The 16,729-nt window shown below is 30.4% G+C and overlaps 1 protein-coding gene across 2 annotated transcripts in view; it reads right to left on the bottom strand.

Moving 5' to 3' along the window:
• LOC140662972 (puratrophin-1) overlaps nt 1-9,065 on the bottom strand; it is a 300,935-nt gene extending 291,870 nt beyond the window's left edge. Inside the window, exon 1 of one of the 2 annotated variants that reach the window (XM_072886768.1) lies at nt 8,911-9,065. In XM_072886768.1, coding sequence (XP_072742869.1) covers nt 8,911-8,982 — 72 coding nt within the window. In that variant the 5' untranslated portion in view covers nt 8,983-9,065. Of the gene's footprint in view, nt 1-6,557; nt 7,723-8,910 lie in introns of those variants that run through there. The other variant, XM_072886767.1, reaches the window with a different exon arrangement.
• Between the last annotated feature and the right edge of the window lie 7,664 nt (nt 9,066-16,729).

Below are 16,729 nucleotides of genomic sequence, written 5' to 3'. Positions count from 1 at the left end.
ATGAACAAAACATATATACAAAGAGATAAAGTTTCAATAGAGATTTGATTTGAACCTATCATGCTATCTTATATGTATAATAGAAAACTCATTAACTTTTCTTTTTTGAAAACAGTTATCAGGTCCTAACTTATTTACGTAATATTGAAAATTAAAATCACGACCTTTCATGAATGCTTATCGAGTGTTATATCACTCCCACGTTCTTACTGCGACCAAATCTACTGTGAAAAAATTAATAACTACTTATCATTGAGACAGTGCCGTTATAATGCTGTATATCTCCTAACCTGCAGACAATATCGGCGGCTGAAGTCGTCGCGATAAGCGTCGCAGTGCATTATCATTGCGTAATATGATTTTTCGGGCCCGCGAGAAATCATCTGACATCATTAACGGTACGCTACGAAATACCGTAATCGAAAATGAATGAAGAGCCGTGCGTATCACTTTTCATGCGTGCCGCGATGCGAGATTAAATCGAGAAGCGCGCGTATTCACACGCCCCGCTCGCGATCCCTCGAAGAATACAAATATTCGGAAAAAGATAGCTATCGCACACAGCGAGAAAACCGGCGCCCCGGAATACATGCAAATATATGAGCGCGGGATAAAATACTGGCGCGGTCGCACAATGCTGACGAAAAAAATGTGAGTCTTCCTGAAAAGTGCGATGGCCACTTCCTCATTCTTGTATTCTTCAGAAATCCACGGAGGATTTTGCTTCAAATAGGTATATATTTTTTCGTTTAAACTTCAACTTGTACATTTCTCAACTATTCTGTTTTGCGTTAGCTTTTTAAAAAAATCTATAAATACTTTTAACATTTATCGATTTCATTTTATCATTTTTCTATCTCTATCTCTCTCTTTCTCTCTTTTCTATGTGAAGAAATGTAACGGTTATGAGAAAATAGACGATTATTAATAATTCGCGCGTGCATTCGTCGCATTTAATGGTTTATTTCAACAATTTCATATTTCGCGTAATTAGTCAATTTTTATGTGAGAAATCATTTGACGATGTAATAAATCGTGTGAATGCGTACAAGCAGGATCATGTATTTAGATATATCACCAAATACAGTGAACTTACAGATTAATAATAATCATGTCTATTCATTATCGTTATTAATTTCTGTAATAGTTATTTATGAATCACATAAAATTAATCAAGAGAACTTTGAACAATCACATATTTATCACATATTTCCGTGGAATTATTAATTATCTTTCGGCATATAAAACTGATCTTATATTGTACATATCTTATAACTACATTAAATCATAATTATAAATATATATATTAAATATATATTAAAATTATATTAAATATATATTAAAAACCATTTCACATCGTAAGATGCATTATGCTTTCATTAAATATATATCTCTTTATTCTTTACCTTATTCATATAGTTACCTTAACAATTTCATGAACAATTAAATGATAATTAATTGAATTAAATGATTAATATTTATTTTTCTCAGTTTGAAAGTTAAAGAATTGAATATGAAAAACAACGAATAAAGAGTAGAACAAGAGAATATGAAATATAAAGGCACATACAACTATCAGACTAAAAAGGCTAAACTTTTCTTTCTCTCTCTTCCTCGATAATGCTATGGATTTAAAACAATAGTCATTCCCGTCGTGCAATTATCCTTGTTGCGATTAAGGTTTTTATATACTGTTCCGGAATTAGCACGCTGGAATTTCCGTTGGTGGCGGAAGATTTCTCTCGCGGAAGATTGTCATACGTATGTTAAAACATGATGCGAAACGAGCGGACTTGCGGCGTACTTAGAAAATAGTTTCCACCGTAATTAGAGCACGGAATTGTAAATCATTTTACAATTGACTGTACACACTAGATTCGCCCGAATAGAGGCACTTTCACGTTTTTCGAAACTGAATGGCAGTCAGAAACTTTTAGAAAAAGTCACATAAATATCCGTGGCTAGAAACGCGTAACGTTCCAACATGAATGTAATAATCGTAATGATATCAAACTAAAATCGCGCATCGCGAAAATACTCGTCTATATCATTCACACGTTAAATGGCACTAAAATGCATGATAGCACCAAATGTAATAAATGTTATTTAATTAAGATAGATTATAAAACAGTACAAATAAGTCGCTTAAAAAAGGTTGGAAAGAATTCATTATTTTCTAACAAAATTTGCATATTGCTCTTATCACACAAACAAAAAAAAGTTATTTAGAAATATGCTCGATTAATTAGCAGTAAAAATGAGTAAAATTGTGTACAAGACATATAACGTGTAATTTAGTGATAAAATAATATAATAAATACCTAGTCAAGAAATTTAAAATTTAACCAGTAACTGGAATTTTGGTTATGGACAGTATTTGGCCAGATTTTAGATCAATTTGATCACTTGTTTTAGTAGTAACTTATTTGGTAGACAATCAATCTAGCCAATTTTTAGATAGTTTTTAGTAAATTTTTGACCACTTTATGAAGAATTTTTAGCTACATTTTCTGAACAATTTTTTACACAAAAAGTAAATTTCACTTATACATTATTAAATCATTTCTTTTAAATAATTAAAAATATTTATAAAATTGACATTTATTGCACACACATTGTGTTTTGGAGGTTTCTAATGTATTTTAATAATTTATCTTTATAAAACACAGTTAAGATAGCGAAAAAAACAATACATAAAAAAATTATTTTCGAATTATTATCGAAATTTTTCTGTTTAATGCACATAAAGCGAATAAGTGGATCATTCTTCCACACTTCAAATTCGCCAGTATTTGACACTAAACAAACCGTTTACATTTACCTTCCAAGTATAAAACCGTTTTCACACAAACTTTTTTAAGAAGGTTCTTAATCTTGAGGTTATATTGTTTTTTTTAAATTGATAAATTAAAAATGGCCTAGACAGGAATTACTCAGGTTCAGATTGAAAGTTAATTATTAAATATATTTCGATCTAGTTTTCTGTATCGATTATTATGAATACAATATACATCAAGTCCAAAAATGAATATTAGATCATGTTATAAAACTGATTTTATTTCATCATTTTTTTATTTCATTAATATTTTAAATTTATATTATTAGTTATATTTATATTATTAGTTGTATACATACAATAATAATTTTTTAGGCCCGAAAAATAACACGTCGATGCCGCGAAACACAATTATATTCCACCAGCAGCCGATAAAAGCAAGAAACGATTTACACTGTTGGTTTTGCGGTAAACCAAAGAAATGCAGAAAGTGAAAAATATAATTTAAAATCTATAGATAAACCTCAAGAGAGAGACTGAAAATGATTGCTATTGTATCTATCACTACAATCCCGATGTCTGCACAATGCGAAACACGAGAGAGAACGGACCGAACGATCCGTAGAAACGAGACGCGATATGGTGCAGGTAGATTTATGGGTGGCAATGGTGAAGAGAATTGAAGAGAGAGAGAAGAGGAGTAAAGGGGATCCAGTCGAGAAGGGAGACTGTGTTTGTGTCGCAGGTCAGCCACATGGTTCACGGTCACGGGGACCGATCGACGGCCAAACTAGTCTAACGTAACCTGACTCAAGCAACCGCAAACTAAATTGCACCCTTGCGTCTCCTTTCTTTCATCATCTCTCTATAGGTACTATCTCTCTCCTTTTTCCTCCTGCTACCATTACAAAGTATTATGTCTCGCTACGCATAAATGCAAACGTTAAAATTTATTAAACAGCTCTAATATACAGGACATCTGCTGACTGATTGCATCATGACTTCATCTTTCTATGTCAATTAATTAAATAATAAAGAGTTCTATGTTTTAGGATTTTATAATTTATTTTATATTATTATCTTTTATATTATTTTATTTATTTTATATTAGTTTTTTATGTTATTAGTTACGATATGTAATTATGTAATTATTATAATGAGCGAAAACACAAGTACATAACTACACAATTATCATTTCACACAAACATAATAAATGCAAAAAAAAAAAACCATTCAAAATCAAAAGACATAAATTAAGAATAAATAATAATAAACAATCAAATAATACAGATATGAACGCATATATGTACGTTTATTTTGTAGTAGAAGATATTCAATAATGCTGTATCAAAAATGCAGTTTTAGGAGAATTGATCTCTTCAATATAATCGATCAGCGAATGCTTCGTAAAAAAAAAAAAAAAAAAAAAAAAAAAACGTGTAAAACACACACATACACGCACACATACACACACACACACACACACACACACATATATATATATATATATATATATATATATATATCTATTGTATTGAAGAGATCGATTTTCTTAAAACTGTATTTATATATATATGCATATTACATTTTAAATATTATTTATTTTCTTCAGGAAATAATTTCTACATAAAAATTGAATTCTCATAGAGATGATAAATATATTTAAAGATTATTACAATAATAAATATTATAATAATAAGAAAATTAATATATTATAATTATAGTTAAAATTGTTGCTATCCTAGTTTCCTAACGACGTTGATGTTAATATATAAGCTACCGTTTTAACTTTTATTTTTATTATTTATTTCCGCTCTTGTGTGCACGCGAATAACGCATGCCAACCGCAAAATAAGATGCATGTACATGCAAATACATATAAATATAAATAAACATATGCATACACACATACTTAGACATACATATATATTTAATATATGCAATTACCATAATTGAAAATATGTTCAATAATTATAGTAAAAAATATTGTTTACTTATATTGATTATACTTATTAAATTATATTTTTCTATAACAAACATAAAAGTAAATATTTATTAAATATTAGATATTTTATTAAGAATTTGTTAAATATTTATTAAATATTAGATATTTTATGTGAGAAAAAATTTTTACCAATATTTTTATTTAAATATATGTATATTTTAATTGAAAAAAAATTTTAATGCAATACAAAAGTACTTATTAGAATTGATCAAATAGTTTTCTTCTATAAAATAAATTTTGATGTTTCAAGTTAATTTTTTTTTCTCCGAATGCATACACGTACAAAATTAATGTACGATCACCGAGAATTACAAATATATTCTAATAATCCTTATTAAGTTAGCCTCCTCACTAGCGCTAAATTAATTCTAACTGATTTTAAAATTAGATGTTAATTAGGTGCTAATTAGATGCTGAAGTTTGAAATTAAGTGCCCAAACCGTCTGGCACATAATTAAATTTATATTGGATGGGACTGACTAACCTAACATATATCGGGAGGCTAAGCTAGCCTCCCGATATAAAAAATATAAATAATAAAAAAAACAAATACATAATAATTAGATGTTAATAATAATAATAAAAAACAAATATGTAATAATTAAAAAAAACCGTTAAGATATATTTAAAAAAATTTATATCACTTTATTCTTGTAAGGCAGAAGTACGTTGAAGTCTGAAATTCACCCAAACAAGTACCTAATTCGGCCTTTGTATATCTTAAAATAATATTAAATAAATTTATTAAATAATATTAAATAATATTAAATAATGTTAAATAATGTTAAATAAAGAATATTTTGATATCAGTAACAATAGAGTATTTAATTTTTTAATATCACTTTACTCTTGTAAGATAGTGGCCGCAACTTTTAAATTCGAATTCCTTCAAAACAGAACGCCTTACATATAATTCGCTATTTACGTATTTTAATATATTATTAATAAAGAAATATTTCAATAATAATAACTTTTAAGCATCTAATTTTTTAATATTACTTTATAATTGTATGCATCATATGATCAACTTACAAGAGTAATGTAATGTTAAAAAATAGGTGCTCGATAGTCATTAGTATTAAAATATTCTTTAATTAACATTGTTTTAAAATATATAAACGCTGAATTAGTTGTCATTCCGTTTGACAGGATTTCGGACTTAAACTTCAGATGCGTCAACTGCTGTACAAGAGTAAAATGATATTAAAAATTAGATGTTATCGGTGTTAAAATATTCGTTATTTAATATAATATTAAGATATCTAATTGCTGAATTAAATGCTCGTTCTGTTTGATAGGATTTCAGATTTAAACGCCAGTCGACGCGACCGACGCAACTGCTATACAAGAGTAAAATGATAATAAAAGATTTTTTTTTATATCTTAATGGTTTCTAGGAGCACTTAATTATTATGTATTTATTTTTCTTAATTATTTTATTTATATTTTTGTATATGGAGCCAGTTAATGTTAAGTCTGCCTTGTCCAAATTAAATTTAATTTTCTGTTAAACGGTTTGAGCATCTAATTCCAAACTTCAGCACCTAATTAGCACTTAATTTTAATATCAATTATATTATATAATTTATATATTAATTGCATATCAATAATATTAGTCATATATAAAATAATATATATACAGAACAAAATTATTATACTTTATATCAAAGTACACAGTAATCCAAATTTAATTTTACTTTGACAAGATTTGATTTAATTTAACGCTGGTGGGGAGGGGCTAACGTAAGAGGGGTAAATTATATGGCAAAAACTTACCGGCCCATTCCTGATACTCAATCGCACTTTACAGTATTTTTTCATAAATACTCGCCACAGCACGTAAGCCATGACGATGGCGATGATGATCGACGCCGTTGTCTCGAACACTCCCGCCGTCTTAGAATCCGGCAATTTCTTCTTCCGAAAGCTCGGATATCAAATGTCCTTGGCACCACTCGCGACCGTTTCGATTACCGAAAATTTACGACATCGCGAACGAGCAACGCGACACAACATTGAATGCGAATACAGTCGAACAAGGACACTGGCTTTCACCCCCACATTCAGAGAGATCGTCGATCGATAAATGCACCGGTTACATCACGATTACGTTGAAATCGCGCGAAGTCACGCGCAAACGAGCGCGAAGCGATACATGAATTAGACTAACAAAAAATGACAGTTAACTAGGCGGTAACTAATCTCATTTGCTTAACGCGTTTGTCGACGTCGAGTCTGCCAGACTAGATCGTTGTGCACGCGTTGTTAACGAATCACAAATTACGCGTAATGATCTACGTTTCGTCACGCATCACCGCTCGTAATGTGCGTCATCGACAACTTTCGTGATGACTCCGAAAAATTCGTCCGCCATCGACATTTCGAGTCACAATTTTACTACGTTTTTGATCTATTGCTTCGCGATTCACGAGGTCACGCGATACTCCACAAAGGCACAATAAAAACTTGCAGGAAAATTATAAACAAGTACTTTTTGTCACGACAAAAACCAGTTCTTTGTCTTTAGATAAGCGGAAAAATTATTGCGATCCTTCTCGTGCCTTTACTTCCACATGCTTTATTTAACTGCAATAGTTCGAAATAATTATAACATTCGCATTATTACTGTCTGGAACCTGTGTCCTTACATAATCCAACGTACAGTTCACGATTATCCTATGGCACGCGCGATATCAGATGACACTTTTTGTCGTATCGCGATACGAAACAAAGCGCATTATCTAAACGAGCCAAAACGCGACATGTTCACGATACATTTTTCGCTTTTACACGCGACTTATTCATTCACTTACTTTTCGCTAGGCACATTTTTCATCGATCACATCTGATTCAGCATAAAAGATCGACCGACGTTTTCCTCTTTCATCGGTCTAATGAATTCACGCGGACTGAAAATACATCCTACACACCCGACGACGTTCACTGCCGCGATATAACTGACACGCGACACACGCAACGCAACCGCCGTTCTCGCGACTCGCGACTACCGCCACCGACGTGAATCGCCGAACGAATGAACGCCGTGTGAAACGAAACGTTCCGAACGTTGAAATGACGGAATATGTAATGAAACAATCAAAATTTTTATACTATAAAATAAAATAAATCTATATATTTTAAGAAATAAAATTAAAATTAATTAGATAAAATTAACACCTTAATTTTAAAAAATTAACATCAATACCTTTCCAATTATGAAAATTATTTTTTATTTAAAAAATTTTTTCTACATAAAAAAACTATTTTTATAATTATTTTATTTATTCTTCCTAGTAAATAAATAAATAAATATATAATTCTTTGTTATATATATATTTATTTTGATTTCATAAAATCTTTATTACAATTATAAATATTTATATATACTTTTCCAAGTTTAAAAAGATATTTTTATTATTTGAGTAATTATTTTCTTTTTATTTACATATTTTTTAATAATTTAGAAATATTGATTTTTAAAAAGAAAAAATATATTTTCTTCGTTAAAATTAGTCTATATTGTAGAAAGTACATGCAAATGTTTTTATTTGTATTTAAATAATATTTCAATTAAAAAACTTTAAATTTTTAATATAAACAATGCACTATTAAAACTCACCGAATAAATAGTTTTCTTGAATAAAATAAAATTTTTTTGTATCAATTATTCTTTTCTCAATGCATTTGTTTAAAGTCAGTAAATTTTTTAAAAAAGATTATTAATAAGTGACTTTATTTTTTTATTATAAATTTTTTTATTATAAATATTTTTATTTTTATATTTTTAAATATATATTTTATGTATTTTTCTTAATTTTACTTTAGTTTTTTTAATTTTAAAAAGGATATAATATTATTTTATCTTATGTATTCTTTTTTCTTGTGAATAAATATAAAGGTCTCATCTATATTTTCTGAATAAAGAATAAAAATATTTCATGGTAAAATGTTAAATTAGATCAGAGAACCACAAACAACGATGACACAAAATAAGAAATAGCCAAACTTTCAATAAATAAAAATGGAGGGATGTACGAAAGAGAGAAAGATGCACACATAAAGTTAATAAATACACAATCGCCGAAACAAATATAGGAAATATTATATAAAATAAATATAACAGACTTACCGGCGCATTCCTGATACCTAGCCGCACCTTACAGTATTTTTTCATAAATACTCGCCACAGCACGTAAGCCATGACAATGATGATGATAATGATGGTCGAAGCCGTCTTGAACACTCCCGCCGTCTTTAAGTTGGCGATCCTTCTTCTACGAAAGATCAGATCTCAAAGACAATGTCCGCGTCGAAGTATCACTCGTAAAACTGTCGAAAATTCACAACATCGCGGAAGATTAAACGTGACATGACACAAAGATTGTAAGAACACCCCGGCACCTTTTACAGGAACGTTCATTAATCCACAGAGATCATCGATTGATAAACACACCGGTTATGTCACGATTACAATGTTGATATGTAAATCCTATGACGTCACGCGGCAACGACCGCTATGCAAAACAAACCGATGAAAAAAATCACGCCTGGCAGCGTTCGCTGCCGCGATGTAACTGACACGCGACTGACACTCGACCGACCGCCCTCACGACTACCGTCGCCGACGCAAGTCGCCGAGCGAATGAGCGTGAAGCGACGAAACGCAACGTCCAGAACTCGACTATCCGCTCGAATTTTCTTTAATGTCAAATTTTTTTTATTTATAATAGATGTCAAAAACTTATGAAAATAAAAAATTTAATTCTAGAGGGCAAATCCTCAACTCACAAATTAATTATTAATTTTATATTTTAAAAGACTAAAAGTGCTAAATCTTGAAATGTATTATTAACTTTTGACGCTGTTAACAAGATTCGTTTAGCTCTTTCTTTAATAGATATTTAATCGACATAAAACATATATACATACATATACATATATGTATATATTGAAAGACGGTTTCAATTTTACGATGGTTCTATAAAAATACTTACTAATTATGTAAATAGAAATTATATTAATATTGTGTATAGAAAGTATATATATGTGTGTTTTATATTGATTTGACTGTATATATATATATATTTATATCTAACTATATAACTTTACGTATGATTAAAATATATGCAACCAACAATTTTATACTATAAAATTAAATTTTTATTTTAAGAAATCAAATTAAGAAATTTATTGATTAACAAAAAATTAACACTAACACATTTGTAAACTAAACATTTAAATATTAATTTTAATATTATAATATTACAATAATTCAAATTCTTTATTCACACACACATTTTCTTAATCAATTCATATTATAATTCTTTTCTTTCCCTATAAATTATTGTTAATATATTAATAATAGTATGTAAATATATTAATAAATTTTCAATTATTAATTTTATTAAAATTTAATATTTAATTATTATCGTGAGCATTCAAAATTGTAAAAGTAGTCATTCTTTAAAAATTACCAGATATGTCGTAAGAAGTTAAAACGGACTTTAATTTAAAAAAAAAAAGTGTCATGTAAAAGATGAATTTGCAAAGATGAGACAGACTGTTGCACAGAATGCTCAATACATTATTTTGCTCATAAGTACAAAATGCGCTTAATTCTGTACATTTATACATTTATCTTTAGGTAGAAAAAATAAGAAATAACATTGTAATAGAATTCTTTTTGTCTTTTGCAGTCTTTTGGTACGCTTCCGCTTTTCTGCACTATGTTCTATCGTGTCTCTTATTTCTTCAATTTTTTTATTATATTCAGGCGTCGTTTTCGCAACTTGTACGCCACAAAGCGCAAATACACACGAATTGCAAAGAGAGTATATGCAGCGTTAAAATACGCGTCACTTACACGTCGCACGCATTTTCACCCCGCGATGAGAAGCACGTGGGCGTGCTTGCCTCATGCACACCCTCGAAAACGGCTTTTCTGTTCTCCGGATTCATTCATACATGTGCAACGGCTCGTACCCGTGGGCGATGATGACTTTTAGACTCCTCCGACCAAAAGTCAAGGAGAACCGGGTTTGGTTACAAAAAAAAGTGCAGAGAAGAAACGTAAGAACCAGTCGTACCTATATACCGTTTAACGAATTAATGTAAAAACGATTGACGCATAAAGATGCGTTGCTTCATTTTTGCGTGACTTCCAAATGTGCCTGATGAGATCAGACATAATTAATTCTCATAAATAGACTTTTTCATTGTATAAAAATAAAATGCAACGCATTTATATATTTATGTGAAACTGTAGAAATAAAATGTAAGACTAATATAAAAAATACTTTTTAAAGAGTCTAAAAAAAAGTTTATCTTATAAGTTAAAAAAATACAATATATTTAATACAATACATGTGTATGATATTCTTAATATTTATATTTTTCGCTACTATAAATTTTGTTTAATTTTCTGTAATTTTCTTTAAGTATATTAATTACCACAATTTAATTAAAATCTCAAATTCATCGTGACGTAAAATCACTTAAATAAAATAGCTGCGTCTTACGTCATCTTACGATACATGATCTCGATTTAGAATGCTCTTGCTGTTGTAATATCGGCCGATGCGATCGTGCATACCTAATGACTGAGCAATCGTAGCTGAACGGCTGATTTTCTCTCTTCTCCTTGATCGAAAATCTAACCCGGCAATTACTTAATCGACAATTTATTTCGATAGCGATAGGCCAGATCCGCGGCAATTATTTTATTTTCCGCTTTTGTGGCGAGCTTGATCACGCACGGTGCGCAATTGCAACTCGGAATCGCTTTATCGTATTAATCGACCCCTATCAGACACAACACACGCTCGCTAGAGGTGCACTCTAACAAAGCTAATGTAAATAGATGTCAATGCGTTCCCACGTGTCCGTGTTTCGTCCGGCGGCCACTTTCGTGCTCAGGATCGATATAAAGGAAAACAGACGTCTTTCATTTCGCAATGCGAATGAGTTCTCCTATATAGCAGGAATGATATCTCGACTGGCCAACCAAGCTTCACAAATTGTAATTACCAGCTGAATGTTGTACGCCTGGCGGCCTTACAAATTGCGAAATATTTTACGTGATAGCAATTAAAATATGTCCTTTTTGTGAGATGCTTTCACAAGCGTTTTTGTGCATTTTAAATTAAATTAGTTCCGGCCATTTATAAAAAAAATTATCTTATTTTTTTCATTTCTATGATCACACGTAAGAAAATATAAATATTTTAAATCGCTTTATATATTAGGTGTGTGGAAGGAAGTAATTAAAATGTGTTACAAGACAGACATATCTCTCTCCAGTGCATAATAAATTTATGTATATACGTATGTATATCGTATTAAAATTGTAACATGCATAAATCGTGATTCATTGATGGAGTTTATTGAGTAAGTGCTGGATAGATAGATAGATAGATAAATAGAGGGAGAGAGAGAGAGAGACAGCTCGCTACGAACGTGACAACTCGCTACAAACGTGCAGTATCATTGACGATAGATAATGAGAGAAAGGATCGCATTATCTCTCTCGCGATCCTTCAATAGATCCGATCGAATTATCCTAGTTTAATCGAAGAGAATAATAATGATTATTATTTCATTACGATTCAGAATTCTAACATGAATATCGTCATCTTATTAAGAAAATACTTTTGCGCTCGTCTCTATAAAATGCGAAACCCAAGTACAATTAAAGCTCTTTATTCATAAGGGAAATTCCGCCAAAATACTGCAAATATAGAAAACACGAATGTAGCATGTATGAAAATATAATGGATGCTAAGAAAATTAAAAATTAAAAAAGGTAATTTTATTTCAAATTAACAATTAAACACATAACTAATACTCAATATATATATGATTGAATAATATTTTCTGAGATCCATAGAATATTAAAATTGCAACAAATTACTTAAATATTATTAGACTATTGACCAGAAATTGATTTAAAAAATTAATAATTTTTTCTTGTTTTGTAGAACTTTGCAAACTCTTGAACTTAAGCTTATATTCGGCCATTACTTCTTTTTTTTAAATCAGATTTTTCTCCATTAAGGAATCAATTTTCGTGAAGAATTAACAAAAATAATAAAGTTAATTGAAATTTTAACTGTAAATATAAAATTTTCTAACCTTGAATAAAAAGAGTGGTTACAAATTTTTATTCCGAATACCAAAACCACGAATAATGAATCTACGAATAAGGAACTTTGACTGTACATATATGAATGCAATGAGAATGACAATTTGTCTAGCGATAAATAAAAATTTTAAATTCCGTGAGCTTATGATTCTTGCTCTGATTTATGGCAACCCCCTCCCCTGTTGCATTTACAAACCCGTCGTAAATTGGACATAATATGCAGGTTTTGCGCGTTACACTTTATATACATCTCGAGAGCACGGTTACGGCCATGGTCACAGGTACTTACATCAGCAGTCCTGGTGTAAGGTTACACTGAAATAACGAAGAAACATTCACCGCGGACCTATGGCCGGCCTAACAATTAGGATTTACCGTTCGCCTCGTTCTCGTAACGTAAATCTCTCCAAAAACGCGGAGAAACGGCACCCAGACCGTAAAATCATTTTTATCGACTCCTTCGCGAGCAGTATCTCTTTTTCGTGAGGTCGCAGCGCGATGCTAAAAAGGCATGCACATTCAACGATATGCACATCATATAAATATGATTTTCCCGCTTTATTTTACGCATTGCTTATATGCGTGCGTGTGTGTATCTATTATGTACCAATATCATCATTCTTGAGTTCTTTTTTTGCGTTCAATATTTATCCTTCTCGATTAGAAATGTGCAATACTGATAATAATTGATGCAAACTCAAGCAATATATTGAACATGTGACTGATTATATAATTATAATTTTATTATTATGCATATAAAGTATGTTCTTTAAACACAGATAAAAATTAAAACTCGAGAAATTATAAATTATAATTATATCCTGTGTTAAATTTGTCCATTTGATTTGTGTTTACTGTTCACGAGAGATGTCATATTAGGGTAAAAAAGAAAGTCAATTGTTTACATTTTTAACGTGCGCGTAAAATTGCGATTGTGAAAATATAAAACTTTATCTTTTTATTAAAAGTCTGTCCGCAGGGTTAAACACGTGACGAAACCCTAAAATAAAAAAGAGTTTCCGCAATTTGCAGCGCGACCGCGGTTGCATCCGGGGACTTACGCGTGCATGCGTAGTTCACCAACGCACTTATGCGTTACCAAGGACTGCATGCGCGAATAAGCGCGAATAGCTTCACGCATCCACGAGCCGCGATTATCCGCGAAAATGTCTGCGGCTTCGTAAATGAAGGATCAAGTGGGTAAAAGCGCGTGTCACGTTTACAATATTCTAAGATTACTGACATTAAATTTGCAATTTTATGATCAGTGCGTTGAGATCCAATGGAGAGAATCTAATACCTGGATTATATTCCATTTACGTTTTATATACTTATAACAATATTTAGAAAAATTTACCATCCATGCTACCAAATAAATAATGCACATCAAATTACATAATACTGAACATCAATCTCCACCCTCTATTACAAAAATTTTTTTCTTTTATTATTATCATCATAAAATTCAAATATTTTTATGTAACACATTTTTCTATGTCTCTTTCGTGTTTAGCTTCTTTAAATGTTGCTTCTGGAATTGCGACGATGTTATTGCGTCCTCGCTTTTTTTCCATAGCAAAGAACCATCAATATTTCATACTAAACGCCACGTCTCTCGGTGTGGATTTTTACAGTCGCCCGTACGTCGAAGTAACATTTACGACGTGCGTTTCTTGTTTTGTATTCTCACACGACGTCGTGCCATGCCTGTGACCGAGAGCCTGTATGTGCATTCAAAACCTTTCAGAGCCTTTGTCTTCCGCGCTCACTCATGTTCACAAAGAAGCTATTTTCTTCCTCTTCGCTTTCTTCTCGTCGCACGCGGTAAAAGCAGACACGTTGCATGCGAAAAAAACAGACGAAGCCGCGAGACGAGAAGGAGAGTTAACCTGGTAAAAGGATAAGAAACAAGACGAAGAAGGCGATAAAGAAATCGCGGGAAAGACTCCATGGTTGATGATTCATCGCAAAAAGAAAACCAGCGGTCAACTATCTTGATTCGTGTGTGTCCGCGAAGTTTTTTCTTTTCTCCTCTCTCTTACCGGACACGTATATCACTTCTTGGCGAAAAATGATGCCGTCAATCTCGTTGGACGATGTTGTGCTTAGGCAAAGTAAAAGCAAAGAAAAGCGGAAAGTCTTGTGGTAGTAAGTAACCAATCCGATCGGCAATAGCCTTGATCAGTTCGATAGATGATCGCGAGGCTGTCACCGATCACCGATCAGCTGCCTTACAAACTACGCTCAAGGAACTAGAAATCCACCGAGAGGCATGCTGTTTATCTCAAGCGAATATATTTTATATAATCTTGATTTTTATTGACGATTGATGCAAATACGACTTAAGGACTAACCTGCAAAAAGCAGAATTTTTAAGTGAAAAAAATTGGAAAAAATTTTCTGAAACTCAAATTTATATCTTAAGAATATTACGTGAACATAACAGTATTTTTTTAAACAACGAATAAAGAAAGAACAGAGAAAAAATTTTAATCGCAATAATTGATAATAGATTAATGTATAATTTTTGTGCAAAATTAAAATCGAACATATGTATATATATATAAACTCTAATATTTTTAATTTTGAAACGACTGTCGGATAATGTTTGTGTAAACGGCTAGGTAACTATCCTCCTAAAGAAATTATTCATCTAATAAAAAAAAATCACCAAAGTAGTTCAAGTTTATAGTATATGATCCTCTATTACAAATTATTTCTATTGCAAATTCTAATTTAATAAATTAGTAATAGATGCACAAAATTGTTAAAAATTAAATAAAATAAAAAAGTGGCAAGTCAACGCAAAATTTTAGAAAAAAAGACTCGAAACACACTACGATATTACAGTCGATTAAAATAAAGATACGCGCTTAAAATTCTGCGCTGCCTTAATGTCACTTTTCGTAAGTGTGTGTAATATGATTCTATCCGTTCAGTGATCGGCTATATGATTGTATTAATTATATAATTATATATTTGAAATTATAATTTAATATATTACAACTATTATATTTTTTAATACAGGAGTATATATGACAAATAATTAAATTTATAGAATAGTGACGTGTATGGAACATATATAGTTTTAAGAAATCTGATTGTAAAGATTACACAAAAAAAGTTAAGTGTCAAATCAAAACATATACCCATATATAAACGCGTTCATTGTTTTTTGTTAGAAGAATTTAAGTCTTCAATTTCAACAATATTATAGTCTTATTTCAATACTATAATTGTCATCTCAAGAATACAATAATTATTTTGACTCTAGGAAAATTATAATCTTCGATTTAACACTAGAAGTACCGAAACGTTTTTCTGACTATTTCTATTTTTTTTAAATTAGTAACCTATTTCTTATAGAGGTAAGATTCTGATTTTAATTATTACCTTTATGTTTTAAATGATTGATAAAAAGTTATAAAATTTCAGAATTTTATCTTTTACACAAAAAATAGGGTATTAATTTAAAAAATAGAAACGGTCAGAAATGACCGTTCGGTACTTCTAGTGTTAAAATATGTGGAATTTTTTATCTAACATTTTTTCTTCTCCATTCAAGATAATTATTCTTAAATAACAAAAATATATTTTTTTAAATTAAACTATATAAAACATATTTGCATTCAAGCAAATTTTCTTTGTTTAACGCAATATAATCTCATTTCAAAGATTTACATTTTGACTACTAAAGATATTGTCAAAATAAGAATATTTTTTTTTTTCTGTAGAGATTCGAGAGTTGATGGAATGAATTAATTTATCTACAGCTACAGCAATAAAAAAATCGCTATTCTTCTTATCG

Source organism: Anoplolepis gracilipes, chromosome 2 (assembly GCF_047496725.1).
Source record: "Anoplolepis gracilipes chromosome 2, ASM4749672v1, whole genome shotgun sequence".
NCBI lineage: Eukaryota > Metazoa > Arthropoda > Insecta > Hymenoptera > Formicidae > Anoplolepis > Anoplolepis gracilipes.
Note: the sequence above shows the minus strand (reverse complement) of the source record. Positions and strands in the feature narration are given on the sequence as shown.